The sequence below is a fragment of the Carassius carassius genome, chromosome 15 (genome assembly GCF_963082965.1).
Source record: "Carassius carassius chromosome 15, fCarCar2.1, whole genome shotgun sequence".
In the NCBI taxonomy this organism is placed as follows: Eukaryota; Metazoa; Chordata; class Actinopteri; order Cypriniformes; family Cyprinidae; genus Carassius; species Carassius carassius.
In genome coordinates this window covers 28,063,368-28,082,138 of record NC_081769.1, presented here as the reverse complement: position 1 = coordinate 28,082,138, position 18,771 = coordinate 28,063,368, and the positions used below count along the sequence as shown (strand labels likewise).

At 36.0% G+C, this 18,771-nt stretch overlaps 2 protein-coding genes across 2 annotated transcripts; one reads left to right on the top strand and one right to left on the bottom strand.

The window, feature by feature from the left end:
• Positions 1-863: 863 nt before the first annotated feature.
• On the bottom strand, positions 864-8,678 carry LOC132158758 (protein DEK-like). Its single transcript, XM_059568306.1, has 11 exons — positions 8,552-8,678; positions 7,800-7,994; positions 7,375-7,583; positions 7,164-7,258; positions 5,999-6,119; positions 5,546-5,854; positions 5,286-5,408; positions 2,276-2,384; positions 1,968-2,113; positions 1,577-1,645; positions 864-1,489 (listed from the first exon to the last, which is right to left on the bottom strand). Exons 2-11 carry the CDS (start codon positions 7,969-7,971, stop codon positions 1,478-1,480), a joined length of 1,365 nt encoding a protein of 454 aa, XP_059424289.1. The 5' UTR covers positions 7,972-7,994; positions 8,552-8,678; the 3' UTR covers positions 864-1,477.
• Positions 8,679-10,090: 1,412 nt separating this feature from the next.
• Positions 10,091-18,387, top strand: LOC132158757 (potassium voltage-gated channel subfamily V member 1-like). Its single transcript, XM_059568305.1, has 3 exons — positions 10,091-10,679; positions 12,575-13,543; positions 17,573-18,387. Exons 2-3 carry the CDS (start codon positions 12,598-12,600, stop codon positions 18,082-18,084), a joined length of 1,458 nt encoding a protein of 485 aa, XP_059424288.1. The 5' UTR covers positions 10,091-10,679; positions 12,575-12,597; the 3' UTR covers positions 18,085-18,387.
• Positions 18,388-18,771: the final 384 nt, after the last annotated feature.

Sequence of the window (18,771 nt, the reverse complement as noted above, 5' to 3'; positions counted from 1 at the left end):
TATTTTTTTCCTAAATGGATTTATCTAATGTTAACGTTAGTTAGTAAAATGATTGTGATTTATTTGCATTATATGAACCCAATGTATTATAATGTAAGGATGTATTATCAATTGTCATTATTTGCTGGCAGGTGCATTTCAACAGAGTAGTTCCTTAGAAGCACTGAGGCGTTCAATGTATTTTAAAGACATGATAGTATGTTTTCATTATTTGCAGTAAACTTTGAATAAAAATATATAGCATATCTAATAGAATCATGTATCAAAAATTGCAGGTGAACACTCCCTGGTGGTCTAGTGGTTAGGATGCGGCACGGGTTCAATTCCCGGTCAGGGTATGAATTTATTATTTTTATTTTTTTATGCAATTATTTTCAAATGTAATTTTAAATGTAATGTAATTGTAAATCTGGTTTGAACTCTACAAGTTACCTATAGAAATCTGCCCAATATTAACATATTGAAACTGTTAACTGTTACAAAAATTTTGAAGCACAACACCATCAATTGGCAATTGAGGCTTAGTTTAAAAAAAAAAGAAAATAAAAAAGAAAACAAGACAGGGTATTTTCTATGAAAAATCAATTTATTACAAAATAAACATATCTTCGTTTTGGTGACATATTATAACGGAGCAACTGATGATAACTGATAAAGTGGCTACTGAGGTCAGTGTACACAACAGATCAACCTTATCTCATGTCTTATCAGAGAACCTAATCTAGAACACTGAACTGCAGGTATGAGTAACATCTCAGATTTAAAGATATGTTTGTTCCTTATGACTTGTATTAAAATATATGAAGGAAAAAAATGCACATTTAAAGCATATTTACAAAAATTCAGTTAAAACAGTAAAAAAAAATATATATTTGTTTTATATTTTTGCTCTTTACAAATTTGTATTAAAATCCCATATTCCTCTGTTAAGAGCAACACTGAAATGGAAGCTGGCACTGCCAAATGTTTTATGTTGAAATACAATAACAGCCCAAAACATTCATTTCTAAATTAGTTTCTTTTTTCCATCCAGCATTTAGGACCTCAGAAACAAAACTCAGCACTAACAAGTCAAATTAATCGAATCTTCCTAAATATTGCATACAATATCTTGCCATCATCATGTCAACAGTAATGCAGCTGCAGGACATGTTAACTTGTGGGCTTACTGACACAGCAAGGAAAATTTAAATATAACTGTCAAAATGCAATATAGTGACTATGTATGTGCCATTAAAATAAGAGGGAAAAAGGGTCGCTTTAGAAATGTGGCATATTTCAACAACTAAAACCAACCAGATCATTTACTGTTAAACGTGAAAATGTAAATTTTAGAAAATACTTTTTCCAAAAAAAAAAAAGAGCAGAATTTGCTGGAAATTTAAGAACCTTCTATAAAATAAAAACTATACAAAAAATTGAGTTTCTACACGATCTTCACCCTTGTTGTCCTTTTACATAAAGCATTTTCTTCACTTCAGGATACCAACTGAAAAACAAGAAAGTTACCCATTATAAAAGTGAAAACTGACAAACTGATTATAAAACACTGGTTTAGTATTTAGGAGGTACTTACACCTTTAACTGTTTCCTTGATGAATTCCTTTCTGCTGGTCAGATCAAAGTCAGGATACTTATCATAAACCTACAATGAAGAGGAAGTTCATAAATAATAAGTATCTGGAAACTTTTCAGGATGTCAAACATTAGGGGAACATATCTAGATCTAGGACACCTGCAGGAACTTAAGAGGAACTGATTGCTTGATATAAAAATAAATTCAGTTGGTTCAAATAGATCAGAAAAGTGAATATTCATATAAAGTTAAATGTCTCATTTGTTTGAAGACACAACTTGCTTTAATATTTTATCAATGCAATGACATTCACACATTTACAGCATTGAAACAGCAACTGTAACCCCTCAAAAAGCCATTTTGTCCAGATAAATAATAAGAAATAACATACTTGTCGGGTAATCTGCTTCATTGTAACTTCCTCCAAGTTGGCATCTTTCAACAGATTCTTGATTGCCTCCTTCAACTGTTCTTCAGTTGGTGGTTTTTTAATCATCTTGATCAATGGCACATCATCTTCAGAGCTTTCACTTTCATCTGGAAGAAAAATTACAGCATGTCAAAAAGTGTATGGTTTCAGTTTTGAGATGAGGCCAAATTATTTTGTGTCTTGTAACTCCAGACAAAAAAATCAATTTTCAACAATTTTCAGATTTTAACTTTCGGTCTTGCATCTCGAAGCATTTGCTGCATTATTACCCTTGATCTCATTTGCTTTCTCTTTTCCTCGGTTGCTGCTGCTGTCAGCTTTCTTGGTTTTAGGGACAGGCTTAGCAGGAGCTTTCCTCTTTGCTGCAGGCTTTTTTGTCTACAAAAGTTGTGAAATAAATGGTCAGTTTAAATGTAGTCACATACATACAGTAAAGTAAATCAAGACATAAAAACTGAACACATTTCTGGAGCATCTGTCACTCTAAACTATCACGATGTCATAAATGAAAACTTGCAGTTTTATTCAGAGTTCGAAACTATCTGTGCAAAGAGTTTTCATTGTCTATTTAAGCTGTAAATTATCTAATTGTTCATCAGCAGACCAAAATGACCAGCTCAAATAAGACTGAATTTATTTGAATTTTCAGAATTCACATATATTACTACCAGGGCTCTGAACTGGTTCAAGGAAATGGAAACGAATGACATTTTGACAGGAACAGAACCAGACACTAAATCAAATTGTATAGTTCCTTACAGAAATTGAAAATTTTAAATGGCCATTAACTTGTTAATAACATTATTTTATCATTCCATTTAATATTTTAAATTAATATAAAAAAATTTAATATTTAATATTTGCCGTCAACCAAGCACGAATTCCAGTAGTACAGCCAAGGCAAATGTGAGCTGATGCATGTAGCGAGTGAAACGCCCGGCTGCGCTCAGCTGTGAACTAGTGGTCGACCGACACAGGTTTTTTGACAGCCAATGCCAATAACTTGGAAAGCGGTGGGCCGATAGCCAATATTTTTTTAATTTGAATTAAAATTAAAGAAATTTTTAATCATTTGACAATGGATTAAAAAAAAAAGTGTTTAAAATAAACAAACTTTTATACTTTAAGATGACAAAATAGGGTAATCGAAACCGAAATTTAGAACCTCTAACCGACGTAATTTTCCCATGTCGGTTATTTCCTGTTAATACTTCCCCCTTAAAAGCATGTGTAGCCAGATGATTCTGCCAGTCAGTGGCATAAAAGCAAAACACGGAGGTGAGTGCCGGTTCAACACATAGTGATGGCGCGCGAGCCGTGAGCCTAGTCTTCACTAAACTTTGTCAGTTGTATTTATTTGTTTTATGGTTTGGACGTTCAAACGTTTAGACGATCGGATGTGTATTATTATATCGAGCTACCATGTTCGCGCAGCTGCATTGTGGCATGAAAACTCATAGCTGTGGAGATCGCGCGCACAGAGGAACGCAGTTGTCAGCGCTGTCCTGTGATTTATCACTAAAGTATCTTAGAATCTCAAAACTTATAGCATATTTTTCTACGTTTGAAGGAACTAGGCTATTTACAACCCCCAGCTTCACAATAATATAGAGATGGTATGACTAATTCACACACGCAATCACTCTGGTACTGTTTACCTTTAATCTTTATCTCTTACACCGAGCAATAATAGGTAAGAAATGTTACAAACATAGATAAAATAACTGCTGATAGTGAGCTATGATCGTTCTCTCAATAGGAAAAAATATCCCACCTTTTAATAGTCGATCTCAACTGTCTGGTGAGGCCAGTCTAAAAAGACGCTCAGGACAGTTGACAGAACGCTGCTGCGTGTCGACACGAAAGCGTATCATTTTCACGTGTTATTAAGCCTTGCCACTTGCAAATGTAACCATTCAAAAGACTTTAAAGCATTAAAAAACACAAGACGCGGAAAAGCTGAACTGAATAGCTGGTTACTCGCGCGCTGTGCTCAGTGCGCACGCGGAGAGAGAGACGCGTCTCACAGACAGCAACACTAAACCAACCTCTCGTTTGCAAAGTTTTCCTTTACGTTCCTCCTGCACCTCAACGAACAAAAACAAATCGCAGTTTAAACAAACAGAACATAAACATCAACCGGTCTATCTGATTATTAGACAGACTTCTATCCGTATTGTACAGAACAGCTAACGACAACAGTAAACAAGAGGAAGAATGTGAGCTTAGCTGTGTGCGCTCAGGCGCTGCCGCTCTCAGTGCCGTCAAAATAAAAGTCCAGCCTCAAACACATCGGCCAAGCATAAAAACTTATTGGCCGATGGCGATATTTGAAAAATGCCAAACATTGGCCGATATATCGGTCGACCACTAGTGTGAACTCATAGGTAAGTTGCGATGCCAATACAGCTGCATTAGTTTATCTGAGGATAGTGTAAGATGGATTCAACAGATCACACACACCTCCAACGCTTCTGTGAATAGAGAAAACAGGATAAAACTATAGGCTTACAAAAAAGGTATAAATCCAGGGGTCCACAAACGTGGTCCGCATGCACGACCAAAATCGCACGTCTGAGCTATTAAATCACAATTGCCATTTCAGACTGACAAACTGTACTGTATAAGATTACTATTCAAACTGAAAGCATTAATCTAGACTAACATTTTCAAAGCACAATGCAAAACTGTTGATTTTAAGTTTGAAAATTAAAAAGAAATTCAAATTAAAATAATAATATTATCATTTCATTTTTAAGTTTATTATATATTTTTTTAATTTAATACTTCTTCATTTTAAAATAAAATAGTGACACTTTATTATGACACTTTAGTATTTAGTGTATTATTTTATTTAATAAATAAACTAAATAAAGAGAAGTAATATTATCACTATTATTAATTTGCTTTATATTTGATAGGTCACACCATGTGCCGCAGAGTGAGGACCAAACCGAATCTCTAGGTTCTCATATGAGAACCAGGCTGAAAAACTTATGTGCACCCCTGAATATATAGGCATATACACTAAATATATTTCACGTAAATCATTAACAGATTAACAAAACGAAGAAAAAAAAGGAGCGAGTTATGGTTCATTGTGATGCGTTCCAAAGTTCTCGGAAAGGAAAACGAGACGGCAGTAGTTTTCTTTATTTTGCAAAAGCTTTACAGTTTTGAATGATGTCTTGCTTCTATCTATATAACCAACCAGCATTGGTATGACCATATCGCGCTAACGTCTCACACGCACAGACACAACAAGTGTTTGTGTCTAACCTTTTTTGCATTCTTGTCTTCATCATGAACATCTTGGTCACTTTCATCTGATGCAGACTGTTCTGACTTTTCAGATTTCTTTGTGGACTTCGTGGTTGAAGATTTCTTCTTCTGAGGGATTTTCTGTTGATTTGCAGCAAAACACAAACAATTTAAAAATATTAAGATCGTCAATATATTGCCTGAACTGTAAAACCATAAATATAAAAAAAAAATATTACAATTTGTCGCATTAAAAAAAAAAGAAACATTTCACACACTTCTTCCTTCTTGCTGTCCTCTTCAGGAGCATCATCATCATCATCCTCATCATCTTCCTCTTTGTCAGATGATTCATCTCCACTGTCTTTATTTTTTTTACTTACTGTCACAGACTTCTCAGTGTCCTTACTATTCTCTTTGACCTCTTCATCATTGTCATCGTCGTCATCATCATCATCACTACTGGAATCAGTGACAATAGGTTTGGACTTCCCACTTTCTACTTTTTTCTGTTGTTTCTTACTTTTGGATGAAGACTTTTCTCTTTTGCCATCTTTGGTCGACTTCTTTTTCTTCTTTAGGATAGGCTGTAGATGGTAAACACACAACAAGCCATTGGCAAACAGCAAAAGACAAACTCATGAGACATTTTGCCCATAATATCCAGTAGTACATTGGCTGTACAGTGACATATAGGTGAATTGTTATTGTTCAGACTCAATAAATCTCACCCTTCCTGAGTTGGTTGGATGTGCAAGAAATTTCATGATCCTCTCTGAAAGAACAATTTGCGTTCCAGACCTCTCCAGATCAAGAGTCTGACAAATGGTTCTGAGTTGTTCCTTGTGAAGCCTGACAGAAAAGAAAAGACTCATCATCACACCCACATTAAACCAAATATTTGACTTGATAAATAATTATCCAGGGACCTCTTGTTAAGTTGACACAGACTAAACAACAGGACAAAAATGGGTCTGTAAATGTCAATGACACCTATTAGAGCACACATAATCATGTGTCTTTCCACTAGGGCTGCACATATCGTTTCAGCTTCGATACTGTGATGTGCGCATCCGCAATAGTCACATGGCAGGATCTACATTGCAAACAAAGATAATTTTCTTTGTACACACAGACACCGTATCACTGGATGCGACATCTGTCGACAAAAGTCTGTCTACACATGGACGCGACAAAGCAACCTTTGCTAATCATTTGAACTGTGTGTCAGTATGTCATAAATACAATGCAGCATCAGTTTACTGTTGGGGATTTGTAACGCCGCACCACATCCAGTGTAGACAGCATTACTGATTATAATGGGCTCATAGTATTTTGTCGTGTCACGCCACTTGCGTCCAGTGCAGACACAGTGAGAGCCAAGCAGATGCAATTGAACTCTGAATTCCATTTACTCCCACGTCTATTAATGACATACACGCAAAATTAGGTCAAAATGCATTTCTCTGCAAGTATCCTTGTATGGCTTGTATGTACAACTGAGAAAGAAAATGGATGTGTGAGAAAATGTTGTAGCTTTAACACAGATTTATTAGTTTTAATTTATACAGTGAAGACTTTGCAGTGTTATTTTACATTTGATTATTCAATTTCTGTACCTGAATACTGTTAGACTTACCTGAAAAATGTAAACCTACAAAATCACCCCAATCATCACTCAATCACCCCCCCCCCCTTCAAACTATTCAAGTTATCTGGCAATTTTTTCATATCGCAATATATATTCACTGAAAAACAAAATATCGCTATGTGAGCTTTTGTGAGTTTTTCCCAAAATTGTGCAGCCCTACTTTCCACTAATGTGTAAACATATTCAAGTAAAAAAAATAAAAAATAAAATAAAAAAAACACTTTTCTGAAAGTTAAATGAACTACCTTTTCACCTTCTCCATTTTTTTGTTGTAAAGGTCACTTTCTTCCCCAAAAGGAAATCCATTAAACAGCCTGAGATTTTTCCGCAGTGTTGATGCCTGTAAGAACATTAAGCAGCATTATTCAGATACAAATTACAATCTAACAAATAATCTGTATTAACACGAGTTTGGCCATTTGAGTGTGTTAAATGAATTCTAAAACTAATCCTTACAGTTCCCGGGCGATCATAAACAATCTTATGCAGAGGTTTGAGGAGAGGCGCTTTAAGCTTTCCGATGGAGTGATTAATCCGTACAATGTCTCCCAGTTTGTCACCTGTTCCTGTGCTCTCAATCTTTGGCTTTTCCTTCGGTTTGCTCATCAAATCAAGTCTCTGGATGATTTTTTTCTCCCGTTTTCCTTCAAGAATTTCAGGTTCAACTGCAAAGACAATAACACAAAATAACATACAAAAGGACAAGAATTGTAACTTTTTACTGGAGATTCTAAGGACAATTTAATTCACAAGCTAAAATATATATATATAAAAACTCTATACAAAGAAACAATACTTTAAGTATAATGACATTTTTCATCATAAACACCATTTCTTGAAATAAAAGCTTTTGCATTTAATTCACATAAACTATTACTTACACAATTTGGGTTTAGACCTGCTTTTACGTTTCGGTTCTTCTGATTCATCCTCCTCTGTATCATCAGATGGACTCTTCTTTTTCTTCTTCTTGTCATCCTCCTTTCCTTTTTTAATCGAATTTTCATCCAAAGGAAGATCCTCTGTCTTGCCAGCATCCATTTCTTTACTCATGATTGGAATTTCTCAGTTGCACCCTAAATGGATAAAAAGACACGTCGCTGTGTTATAATAGTCGAATTCAACAGAATACTATACTATACTAGTAGACGTGTATTACTTATATAATTTCCATACACATGCACAACAGCTCTATTCATCGCCTCTAGTAATCATATTATCAATAGTGCGCTCTTGCTCTAGAACGAATTTGGCGCGTGTTTGCATCCCAGTTGAATAAGCCCCAGACACAAAACTTCTGCATGCTAACAGGCTACGAAAGTATGTTAAAGTAGAGGTAAACTATGTGAAAGCGGTGGAAAGCGCAAATGACATAATCAGATGTGAGAGAAATATAAACTTTTACTTAGACATAAGCTGGCGACTGAAAGCTTTTAGGCGGCGCGGGACTGATAGCACAGCAGACTAGCATATTCGTCCAGCCTACTTGCTCAAAAAACACAATTAAATTTCCTTTTGCAACAAATCTTGGCAAGTCCTGCTTTCGTATACTTAAATATACAATTTAGAGAAGATATTCCAGATTGTAAAGCCTCAATGTGCTCATACTTTTAATACATATAGACATACTCACTGTACGTTAGTGTTGCTGCCGCTATTGATGTGCGCGCGCGCAGTAAACATGGCGTTTGAAGAGAGAGGGCGGGCTGTCACGTGACCACGCAGATACAAAAACGTATTAAAATGATAATACGTTTTACAGATAATACTTAATACTAAATACTAATATTTACTCACCCCCATGTTGTGTCGAATTAGTAGGACTTTATTTCTACTGTGGAGATGTTAGGATTTAAGAATTACAAACTCTCACTATTGTCAACATTCACGTTTGCTGTATGAAGAAAAGGTCCAGTAAAAAGTAAATGGTGACCGTTGCCTGTAAATAACATTGTCCAGATTGTTCTTTAGCTAATTTTAGTTCATGTCTAGGTTTTTAATTTGTTTAATTTTGTTCTCTTATTGTAAACAAATGGGATTGTGTCTTTTACATAATATTAGGCAGCTGAATATTTCCAGTTGGTTATAGCAGCAATACTTTTCCCAACAGCAGGGGGCAACATGCTACTTTATACTGCATGCATACTAAGAAATAGTGAAATAGCACTTCTAAAAGCGTTCACTGCAGCTTCTACACACTATGTGTCTTTAAATATTTGTCACACAATCACTCTGCAAGTTACATTCAACAAGTGGTTATTGTCATAAAATCAGTTATTAATCCAATAGAAATGTTCTAACTTTAGGCAGTCAGACCAAATAATGAATCAAGAAAAACATGTCAAAGATCACAACTAATGTGTATTCTAAGTGTACAAGAAATATGTGCACACATTATAGTTCATGCTATTCTGACCACAGTCCAACCACACATTTGTGATCCATCTCAACTGCTGATTCAGTATTTACTCATTCATTCATTAAAGCAACATCAGTTATACAATTATGTAGTTATACAACATACAGGTCTGCTGTAAGATCAGCAATTCTCTAATCAAAGTGAATAGATTGTACATTTAATTCCATATTGCTGTTATTATTCATATATCCGGTATATCATATAACATAAAAAACAGTAAAACAAATACACCTGATGTGCTAAAGAAGTGTCATGTGCTTCTACATTTTAGGTTTCCTGAAAGCAGGGACTGCCAAACCTTTATAACCTGCTTCTCCACATATTCACCTCACAGAACCCTGTTTGTCAGGTCTAATGATCTAAAATCAGAAACAGAATCAGAAAGAGCTTTATTGCCAAGTATGCTTGAGACAACAACACAGAGACAACAACACAGACAAAAAAAAATAAATTAGGCAAATAAATAAGTATATAAACAATTGTGCTATAAATGATAATGGAATAGGATTGAATAAGATGCAGGGATGTACTAGGATGGAGGGGTAACAAATAAATATAAGGATATTGCACTTTTTTTTTTGCATAAGCATAAGTGGGGAACATTTAACTGTTCATGTACCTTACTGTTCTGGTATTTGCGGCTCTGAGGCGCCGGCCAGATGGCAAAAGTTCAAAGATGGGGTGACTTGGATGTGAGGGATCCAGAGTGCTTTTCTGAGCCATTTTCCTCACTCTGGATTTATACATATATAAATCTGAGTTTGGAAAGCAACTCGCAGCTGCATTTCCAGTGTCCACTCTGTTCATACTACCAAACCATGTACTTTGTTTTGAAATGTGTGGGAAAAGTTATTTGAATCAAGCGTAGGTTTAAGAGCAAAGTTGACCCACCCACGAGGAACAAAGCATAGTTGTTTTCTACGTGCTGCGCGCGCATCCAAGCGTAGATCTCGTGACAGCAAAGGCTTTGATTTTTCCAGACGATTACAATGCGTCTAATTTTTTTACTGGTTGTATTAAGTGTCTGGATTTTGTTGCCTAGCAGCCTGAAAATGTCTCCTGATTGGTTGATAGCTTGCACTCTCTCCAGTGCGTTAAGCGTGTGAAAGGTGCACGAGCGAGCGCGCTTCAGAACTGTTCCGAACTCTGATGAACCCGTGAAACCGTGAGCTGAATCGGTTCTTCATTGTCAGCATTTTGGAACATTCGGTTTGCATTATGTACTTCAGTTTATCGACAGAGGAGCAGCATCTTTTGAAGTGGGAACAGAGTAAAGACACAGATGGATCCAGCTCACCTATCACAAGCGCACAAGCTTTCAGTGTAGCCTTATAGACTGAAGGTGGGTGTCCACAGTTACTGTTATTTCTGTATTTTTTTTATATTTGTTTGGTATATAAAACTATACATTAGTTTGTGACTTATTTAAATGCAGCTTTTAGAAATATTAATTTATTTCATATGAATATTAATTTAGATCTTCTAGACATTATGAATTTGCAGAGGCATGATTCGATTGAGAGATTTGCATTATTTGAATTTCATAAAATATCAATTTATTGTTGTTACTTCTCTGGATCTAAACCTCTTCTTTTTGTTCCCTACTGAATACGTTTAACACTGAACTAGATTTTGCTTCTAAATAAAAGTATATCGGTATTATTTTAGTAGTTTGGACGTTTTTATTTTCGGAATGCTAAGATGAAGACTGCTTGTACTTCTATGCTTTCCTTTTATTTATTTATTTTTTTGGCCATCGAAGACAATCCTTTCTTTTCCACTGCAGTCTTAATGTTTTTATGTTGTCAACATGTAAGTAAAACAAGCACTTAAATCTAAGTTAATTTAAAATCCTAACGTACTTAATATGGTAACATCTAGATTGATTGTTTAAAGTCAGAAATATAATTTAATGTGACTGACTGAGTATTTTGGGTTACGCTAATGAAAGTATTTTTAAGGGTCAGATGAGGTATAAACAGCAGTGCTTTTATTCACTTTTAGAGTACAGTGACAGTGGGTTGCTTTAGTGAATAAAAATAAAACTGCTCGAAAATAAAATCTCCACTGAAAGGTATTGTTCTCACATTGTGTTCAGATCTCTTTAGTGACATCCCATGGTATCTTGTTATAAAATGCAGGGTTTAAAATGACCATCTTGACAATATTATAGAGGAGCTTACCAAAGAGAATTAATGATCGCAAGAATAGTACCATTAGTTCAATTAATTAGACAGGCCAGCTAAAATATTTAAATCTCAACGCAGCTTTGAAAAAGTAGGACACTGCCAAAGGCTTTTTCTCCCTCCCACCGTGTCTGATGTCTGCCAGTGATGCCGTAAAAGTGAAAAAAAAAACCCCTTTTCATTAAGGGAATTTGCTCATTCAATACACAGAGCTTTCAATAGGTTGGTATTACACTTAGCATATAATTGTATACACAGACTATCCAAACTGACTTTTTATATTAATTAAAGTGCATATGTTGGAATAGTAAGGCAGATGAAGTAGCGTGATATGATGCTAGATAAAACACACAATACAGGGCTTCATACTACACTTAAACTTGCAAAGCTGAAAGTTCCAGGATCTGAAAAAAAAAAAAAAACATTACCTGGAGTTTTGTTGCATGTTTCTGAAGACTTGAAGATGTAGTTCACCAAAAAATGAAAATGCTGTCATCATTTACTCACCATGTCATTCCAAACCTGTATGGCTTTCTTTCTTCTGTGGAACACAAAAGAATATGTTTTGAAGAATTTTCAACCGTTTTTGTCAAAACAAAAGTGAACCCCACTGTCCTTCAAAGGGATGTACCTGTACGTTAATATTTCTGAATATCTGAATAAGTCATACAGGTTTGGAAACAGACAAGGGTGAATGATGACTTTATTATTCAATCTGATTGAATTTTAAGATGAACTAACTCTTTAATATAACCAGATATATTTTGTGCATTATTGTTATCCCCATTAACCAATGGTTCACAAATGTACAGTGTTTAATCCCAAAACCTGACTAAAGAATATTTACCAAACCATGGTGAAGTAAGAACAGTGTAAAACATGATACTCAGTTTTGCTCACCCAGGGTCAAGAAAGGCGATTCAAATATGAAAAGCTAAAATATCTTTCAGTTTCATTCTAAATTTAGACCAGCAGCCAAATCCTCATTATTATTGATACTGCTCTTTCCAGTCTGTCATACTAATGCACTTTCCTTCACTGGGTCTCTCAGTGCTCACCGTTACCCAGAACACCATGATCACAGATTCATCAATTCCGGCAGAGTTCTACGAGGACAACCCATCGCTGCTGTCCTTGGACTCTAGTGTGTTCTTCAGCGAGCCCGCGTTACCGAGCGACGATCCGCTGGACTTCTTCATTATAAATGTCGGAGGCAGCCGTTACATCCTTTCTCAGGAACTGCTGGCCTCTCACCCAGAAACTCGCCTGGGAAAGCTGGCACTCTGTAATCGAGACTCTGCTTTAGATCTGTGCGATGATGCAGATTTCTTGGAGAACGAGTTCTTCTTTGACCGCAACTCGCAGACCTTTCAGTACATCATGAACTTCTACAAGACTGGTCACTTACATGTGCGAGAGGAGCTGTGTGTGATCTCGTTCCTTCAGGAGATCGAGTACTGGGGCATCGATGAGCTCCGCATAGACAGCTGTTGCAGGGACAAGTACTACCGTAGGAAAGAGATGAAGGAGTCACTGGATATTCGTAAGGATGCTGATATAATGGACAATGAGGAGGAGGACTTCACTGGTGCTTTGTGCCACGACTTACGGCAACGTCTATGGGACCTTATGGAGAAGCCGGACTCCTCTAAGGCGGCCAAGACGTTTGGGACGCTATCCATGTTCTTTGTGATGGTGTCCATCATGAACATGGCTCTGATTTCTCTGGACTTCACTATACTTGGCGCACCCATCATCTTGGACACTCTTGAGTACATTTGTATCATTTGGTTCACCGGTGAGCTGGTGCTCAGGTTCATGTGTGTTAGAGATAAGTGTAGATTCAGCAGGAGTGTGGTGAATATCATTGACCTGCTGGCTATTCTGCCCTTCTATGTGACTCTGGCTGTGGAGAGCCTGCATGGAGGATCTACGGAGCTGGAGAACGTTGGACGTGTAGTTCAGGTGCTGCGGCTAATGAGGTTTCTCAGGATGCTTAAACTTGGCCGGCACTCCACAGGTGACATACCTATTGAAACTTATCAAATCATCTTAGCATATAATCATACATTACTGGTTAAAAAAAGTTTGGGGAGCTTTTTTAATCTTTTTGAAAGAAGTCTCTTACGTTCACCAAGGCTGCATTTATTTGATCAGACATACTGTAAAAGCAGTAATATTGCAAAATATTGTGACAATTTAAAAGAATCTGTTTTCTTTAATATATATTTTAAAATGTAATTTATTCCTGTGATGGCAAAGCTGAATCTTCATCAGCCATTACTCTCATTTACAGTCTTCAATGTCATTTGTAATATGCTGATTTGGTGTTCAGGAAAAATGTATCATTACTATTATCATCAATATGCAATATTTGTTTGAAAATGAATAAATAATAATATTTTTGTGGATAGCATGATAATTGTTTTTTTATTTTTTTATTTCATGATTCATTGATGAATAGAAAGTTCAAAAGAACAGCTTTTATTTCAAATAGAAATCTTTTGGGACATTATAAATTTTTACTGATCAATTTAATGCACCCTTGCTGAAACAAGCAATAATAATAAAAAAAAATCTTGCTGACCCTAAACTTTTGAACCATAGTGGACTTTTTTTAAAATGAATTCAGGCAGAAAATATACAAACACAAATGCTGCATAAGGAACAAACTGAAAATGAAGTAATTTACCGAAAGTCTGTCTTTCATTCACACATGCACTGTTGCAAGTTGCACATATTTAAACCTAAACCTATATAGTGTATCAAGTGCACCATATTTGCCATTGGTACTCACAAAACACATACGTAAGCCTGAATACAGATACTGACATTTACAGTATGGTACAAGGTAGATTTTAGTCTGTTTGTCACGTCAAGCAGTATAATCATAGAATTTTAGCAAATTCAAGAAAGGATTCCACTACATTCCACTAAAAAAAAAGCAAAATGGAAAAAGAAAATCAGTAAAATCAATGTCGAAACCTGTATTAAACGTAATTAATTTATTTATGCGTATTTATGTAGTAATGAAGATGAAGAAATTGCATTTAAGCTCTGCATATAAAATCATATACTGTGCCTTCCTGGGTTTTTTTTTGTTTGTTTGTTTTTTGCATAGTTATCATATTTGAATAATTCAGACCATCAAACTAATTTTTATATTACACAAAGATAATGCAAAATGTTTTGAAAAAATGATTTAATTTATTAAGGGAAAAAACCTGTCCAAACTTGCCTGATCCTGTATATGGAAATTTAATAACTGGTTGTGCCACCTTTTGGCAGCAACAACTGCAATCAAGAATTTCCGATAACTGGCAATGAGTCTCACACATCGCTATGGAGGAATTTTGGCCCACTCTTCTTTGCAGAATTGTTTTAATTCGGCCACATTTGAGGGGTTTCGAGCATGAATGGACTACACTGTAGGCTAAAACATAAAATACACAGCACACTGTTCAGCAGTCCACCATAACTTTTGGGCATTTTAACACTCTCTCCTGATGGACTCTAAACCTGGAGAATGACATAATTCATAAAGATGCAAGTCTATTTTGGGGAGAGTGAGTAAATGTATTAATCCATTCATATTTGACAGTATCCCAGGGAGACTTAGTGGAAGATCCTTATACACACAAATAGTTACTGAGCACAGACTTGTGGCTTTGATCTTGCATTTTTGTGGAAGGAACAAAAATCTCTTTCTAAGATTCTGCCACGAAGTCATGAATAATTAAACAACATTATATGCAAGAACTAAAAAGAGGAGGGCACGGTTGGGGAATTTGGTGGGACTGGGGCTTAAAATGCCAACCTCAACTTTTAAAATGTAAAATAAGGAAAAACAGAGTTTGATAATTAATCCTTTGAATGGGAAATCATTCCAAAAGTTAAGCCATATTCTATTTTATTTTGTGGCTAGACTGAATTTTCACAGGGTCTCACTCTCATTCAATTTAGATTTAACACATTTCTAAGCAGACAATGTAGGTTCTGTTCTCAGGATAAATATCTGAAGTAAACACTGACAGATAATCCACGAGGGAATTTTCATATCCGTCACATTTTAATAATGGGGTCCCTCTCATCTACAGTGTTCTCTCGGCCCCTCTGAAGGTGTTTATTCTCAGTAGTACCTAATCTGATCAGAAGACACAAACCAAATGAAAATCAGAGTCAGGCAGACAGTCCCCTTAGTCGTAAACATCAAATATGAGCCATCTTCAGACAAATATGACACGTTAGTAAAGATGAGAATGAAAATAAATGAAAAAACTAATTCAATATCAATCTTTTGACTGTTCCCCAGTGCATTTTCATTTTCTCAAAATAGAAGCCTAGTTCTTCACAGCCACTCATGTTGACTCCAACACCTCAGACGTAGGTCAAGGGGCATTAAAAATCAGCGGGTTTCTGCCACTAAAAATAAAAGGACATGCTTTGATATGCACAATAAGTAGGCTAGATGTCGACTTTATGTTCTTTCTGTAAATGTATTCAGCAAGGCAGCTAAAAAAAGAATAAATAAAGCATTTCTCAGGAAGCCGTGCCATTTTGGAGTATGAAAGTGTAGCAGCTGTTCTCAGGTGTCTATATTTAAAGGCTAGAATCTCTTAGATGATTTGATTACTGTTATATTACGTCTTGACTTATATTTTGCGGTAAGAGTCAAACACTGGCTCTTTTTTTTTTAAAACACTTTAGAGTTTTTTTCTATATGTACTAAGAAAGACATTTAGTTGCTATATGGGATCTAACCTTTATAAGCTGACACAATGTAAAACATGCATTCAAAAGGCTCTCTGAAAACAAGAACAACACTTGAACAAGGTTACTTGAAAAAATGGCACTACTGACTTTTGAGTCTACATTAAGTAGTATTTCCAGAAAAGATATCTATAGCCATCCTTTAAAGTTTTAACTTGTTTGCATATGGAAATCAACACAATTTCATCCATCACTAAGAGAAGTTCATGTTCTATGTAGAACATGTTACAGCCAAAATAAAACCATGTGGTCAGTGATTCAAATTCTGTCAACAGCATCTAATATGTTAGTCGGTAGAGAAATAATGATTTGGATGCAAATTGTCCAGTAATCATTGGCTACACTTCAATTGGTCAGTGGCAAAAGAGGTAACATATTAGAAGAACAACAAAAAACAACAACAACAACAGATTAACATATAACTCTTGTAGCTTGAGTCTTTGTTACACAGAGTTCAGTCCATTGGGGAATGCTGGCATAAATTAGCCGGAAGTGCAATAATGTTTTTCCTTTCCTAATTATTTGAAAGGCCTCTCCTTTTTTAAACTATTGTTTAAAGTTTAAAAGTAATTACATAATTAGGTTAATTCGTTTTATTAGTCTCTATCCTCTTGGCATACAGTAATAATGTTCAAATTAGGGCTGTTAATTTAACAAATTTATTTAGTGCATTTGAATATTAAAATATATATTTTTTTTAATTAAATTTTTTTAATTAAATAGTATAAACAAATCACTCACCTGACATGCAAATAAAACAACCACTTTATTGAGTTTCAAAGTCACTTTTACAATGTCTATTAAATTATTTAATTAATTTTGCAATTATTTACAGCTCAATTTATGATTTAATCTGAATATTCTGTAATTGATTGACAATTCCTTTCTTCTATGGACACAAAAGAAGATACATTTAAAGAATGTTGGTAACTTGTTTCCCATTGACTTGTGGACAAGAATAAAATGGAAGTCTTTGGGTACCAAAACTATTTGATTACCGGCATTGTTCAAAATATCTTCTTTTGTGTTCATGATAACTTAGTCAATCATAGAGGTTTGGAACAACTTGAGGGTGAGTAAATTATGACAGAATTTTTGTTTTTGGGTGTACTATCCCAGTGCATCTGTTCAAAATGCAACAAATATTCGCATGCCACCAATGATTTTTTTGTATGTTTTTTTCTGAACAGCTGTTACAAAAGCTGACTTCATTTCTTCTCACTGATGAGAACATAAGCCTTTACATTAAGGAACTTTATCTCCTCATTGTGTGTTCCAGGTCTCAAGTCTTTGGGAATTACGATCGCCCAATGCTACGAGGAAGTTGGCCTCCTGATTCTGTTCCTTTCTGTGGGCATTTCCATCTTCGCCACAGTGGAGTACGCCATTGAACATGACATGCCAGAGACTACCTTCACAAACGTACCCAGCGCCTGGTGGTGGGCCACCACATCCATGACCACCGTAGGGTACGGAGACATCCGTCCAGACACGGTGCTAGGAAAGGTGATGGCCTTCATCTGCATCCTATCCGGCATTCTGATTCTCGCACTGCCTATCGCCATCATCAACGATCGGTTCTCTGCCTGCTACTTCACGCTTAAAATGAAAGAAGCTGCACTGCGACATGGGGAGGCGCTGAAGCGACTGACGCGCAGCTCGGCCTCGGATATGTCGGCGATAGGAGTTAACCTGCGGGACGCCTACGCCAGAAGCGTGCTGGAGATGCTGCGGTTGCAGGGGCGAGAGCGAGCCAGCACACGCAGCAGTGCAGGAGATCTCTGGTGGTAACAGTAGGCCTGCAAGCTACTGGACAGATAAAGAACAAGTGAGCGAAAGAGGTCTTTTAAGGACCAAAAATCCTTCACAAGGCCTCATATCATGAGGAACCAAAATTTGCTTTATCTTTGTAGAGTTTATTGCATTAGGAAAACATACTGTAACTTGCCTCAAAATAATTGATTTAAACCATACTGCAAAAACAACTGAACGTTGTCATGTTTCTGATGTCACAAACCTAACTTTGCAATCCTGTAACAATCTAATGCAGCTTTGCAAAGTGGCTGAAGTGGTAAAACTATATTTGAAATGAGTGCAAACCTGCAGCTTGCAGATAAAGTTCTGCTGCTCGTTTCACATGCAAATGGGGCATTTCTTAACGCGATATAATGGAAGTAGCAACAGATCTTTTCTTTCATACTGTGATGTACATCCATTTGGGACTTGGTTCAGTTGTTGATTGGATAGAGGCAGTTGTACATGCAAACATGCAGTCAATTGTAAGAGGTATAGTTTAAAGGTATAGTTCACCCAAAAATGGCAATTCTGTAATCATTTATTCACTCTCATGTTGTTCCAAACCTGTATGAATTTCTTTCTCCTGTTGAACATTGGTGAAGAACGTTGGTGGCCAAACTAATTTTGGTTCCTATTGACTTTCATTACATGGACAAAAAACACAATCGGAGGCATTGTGAA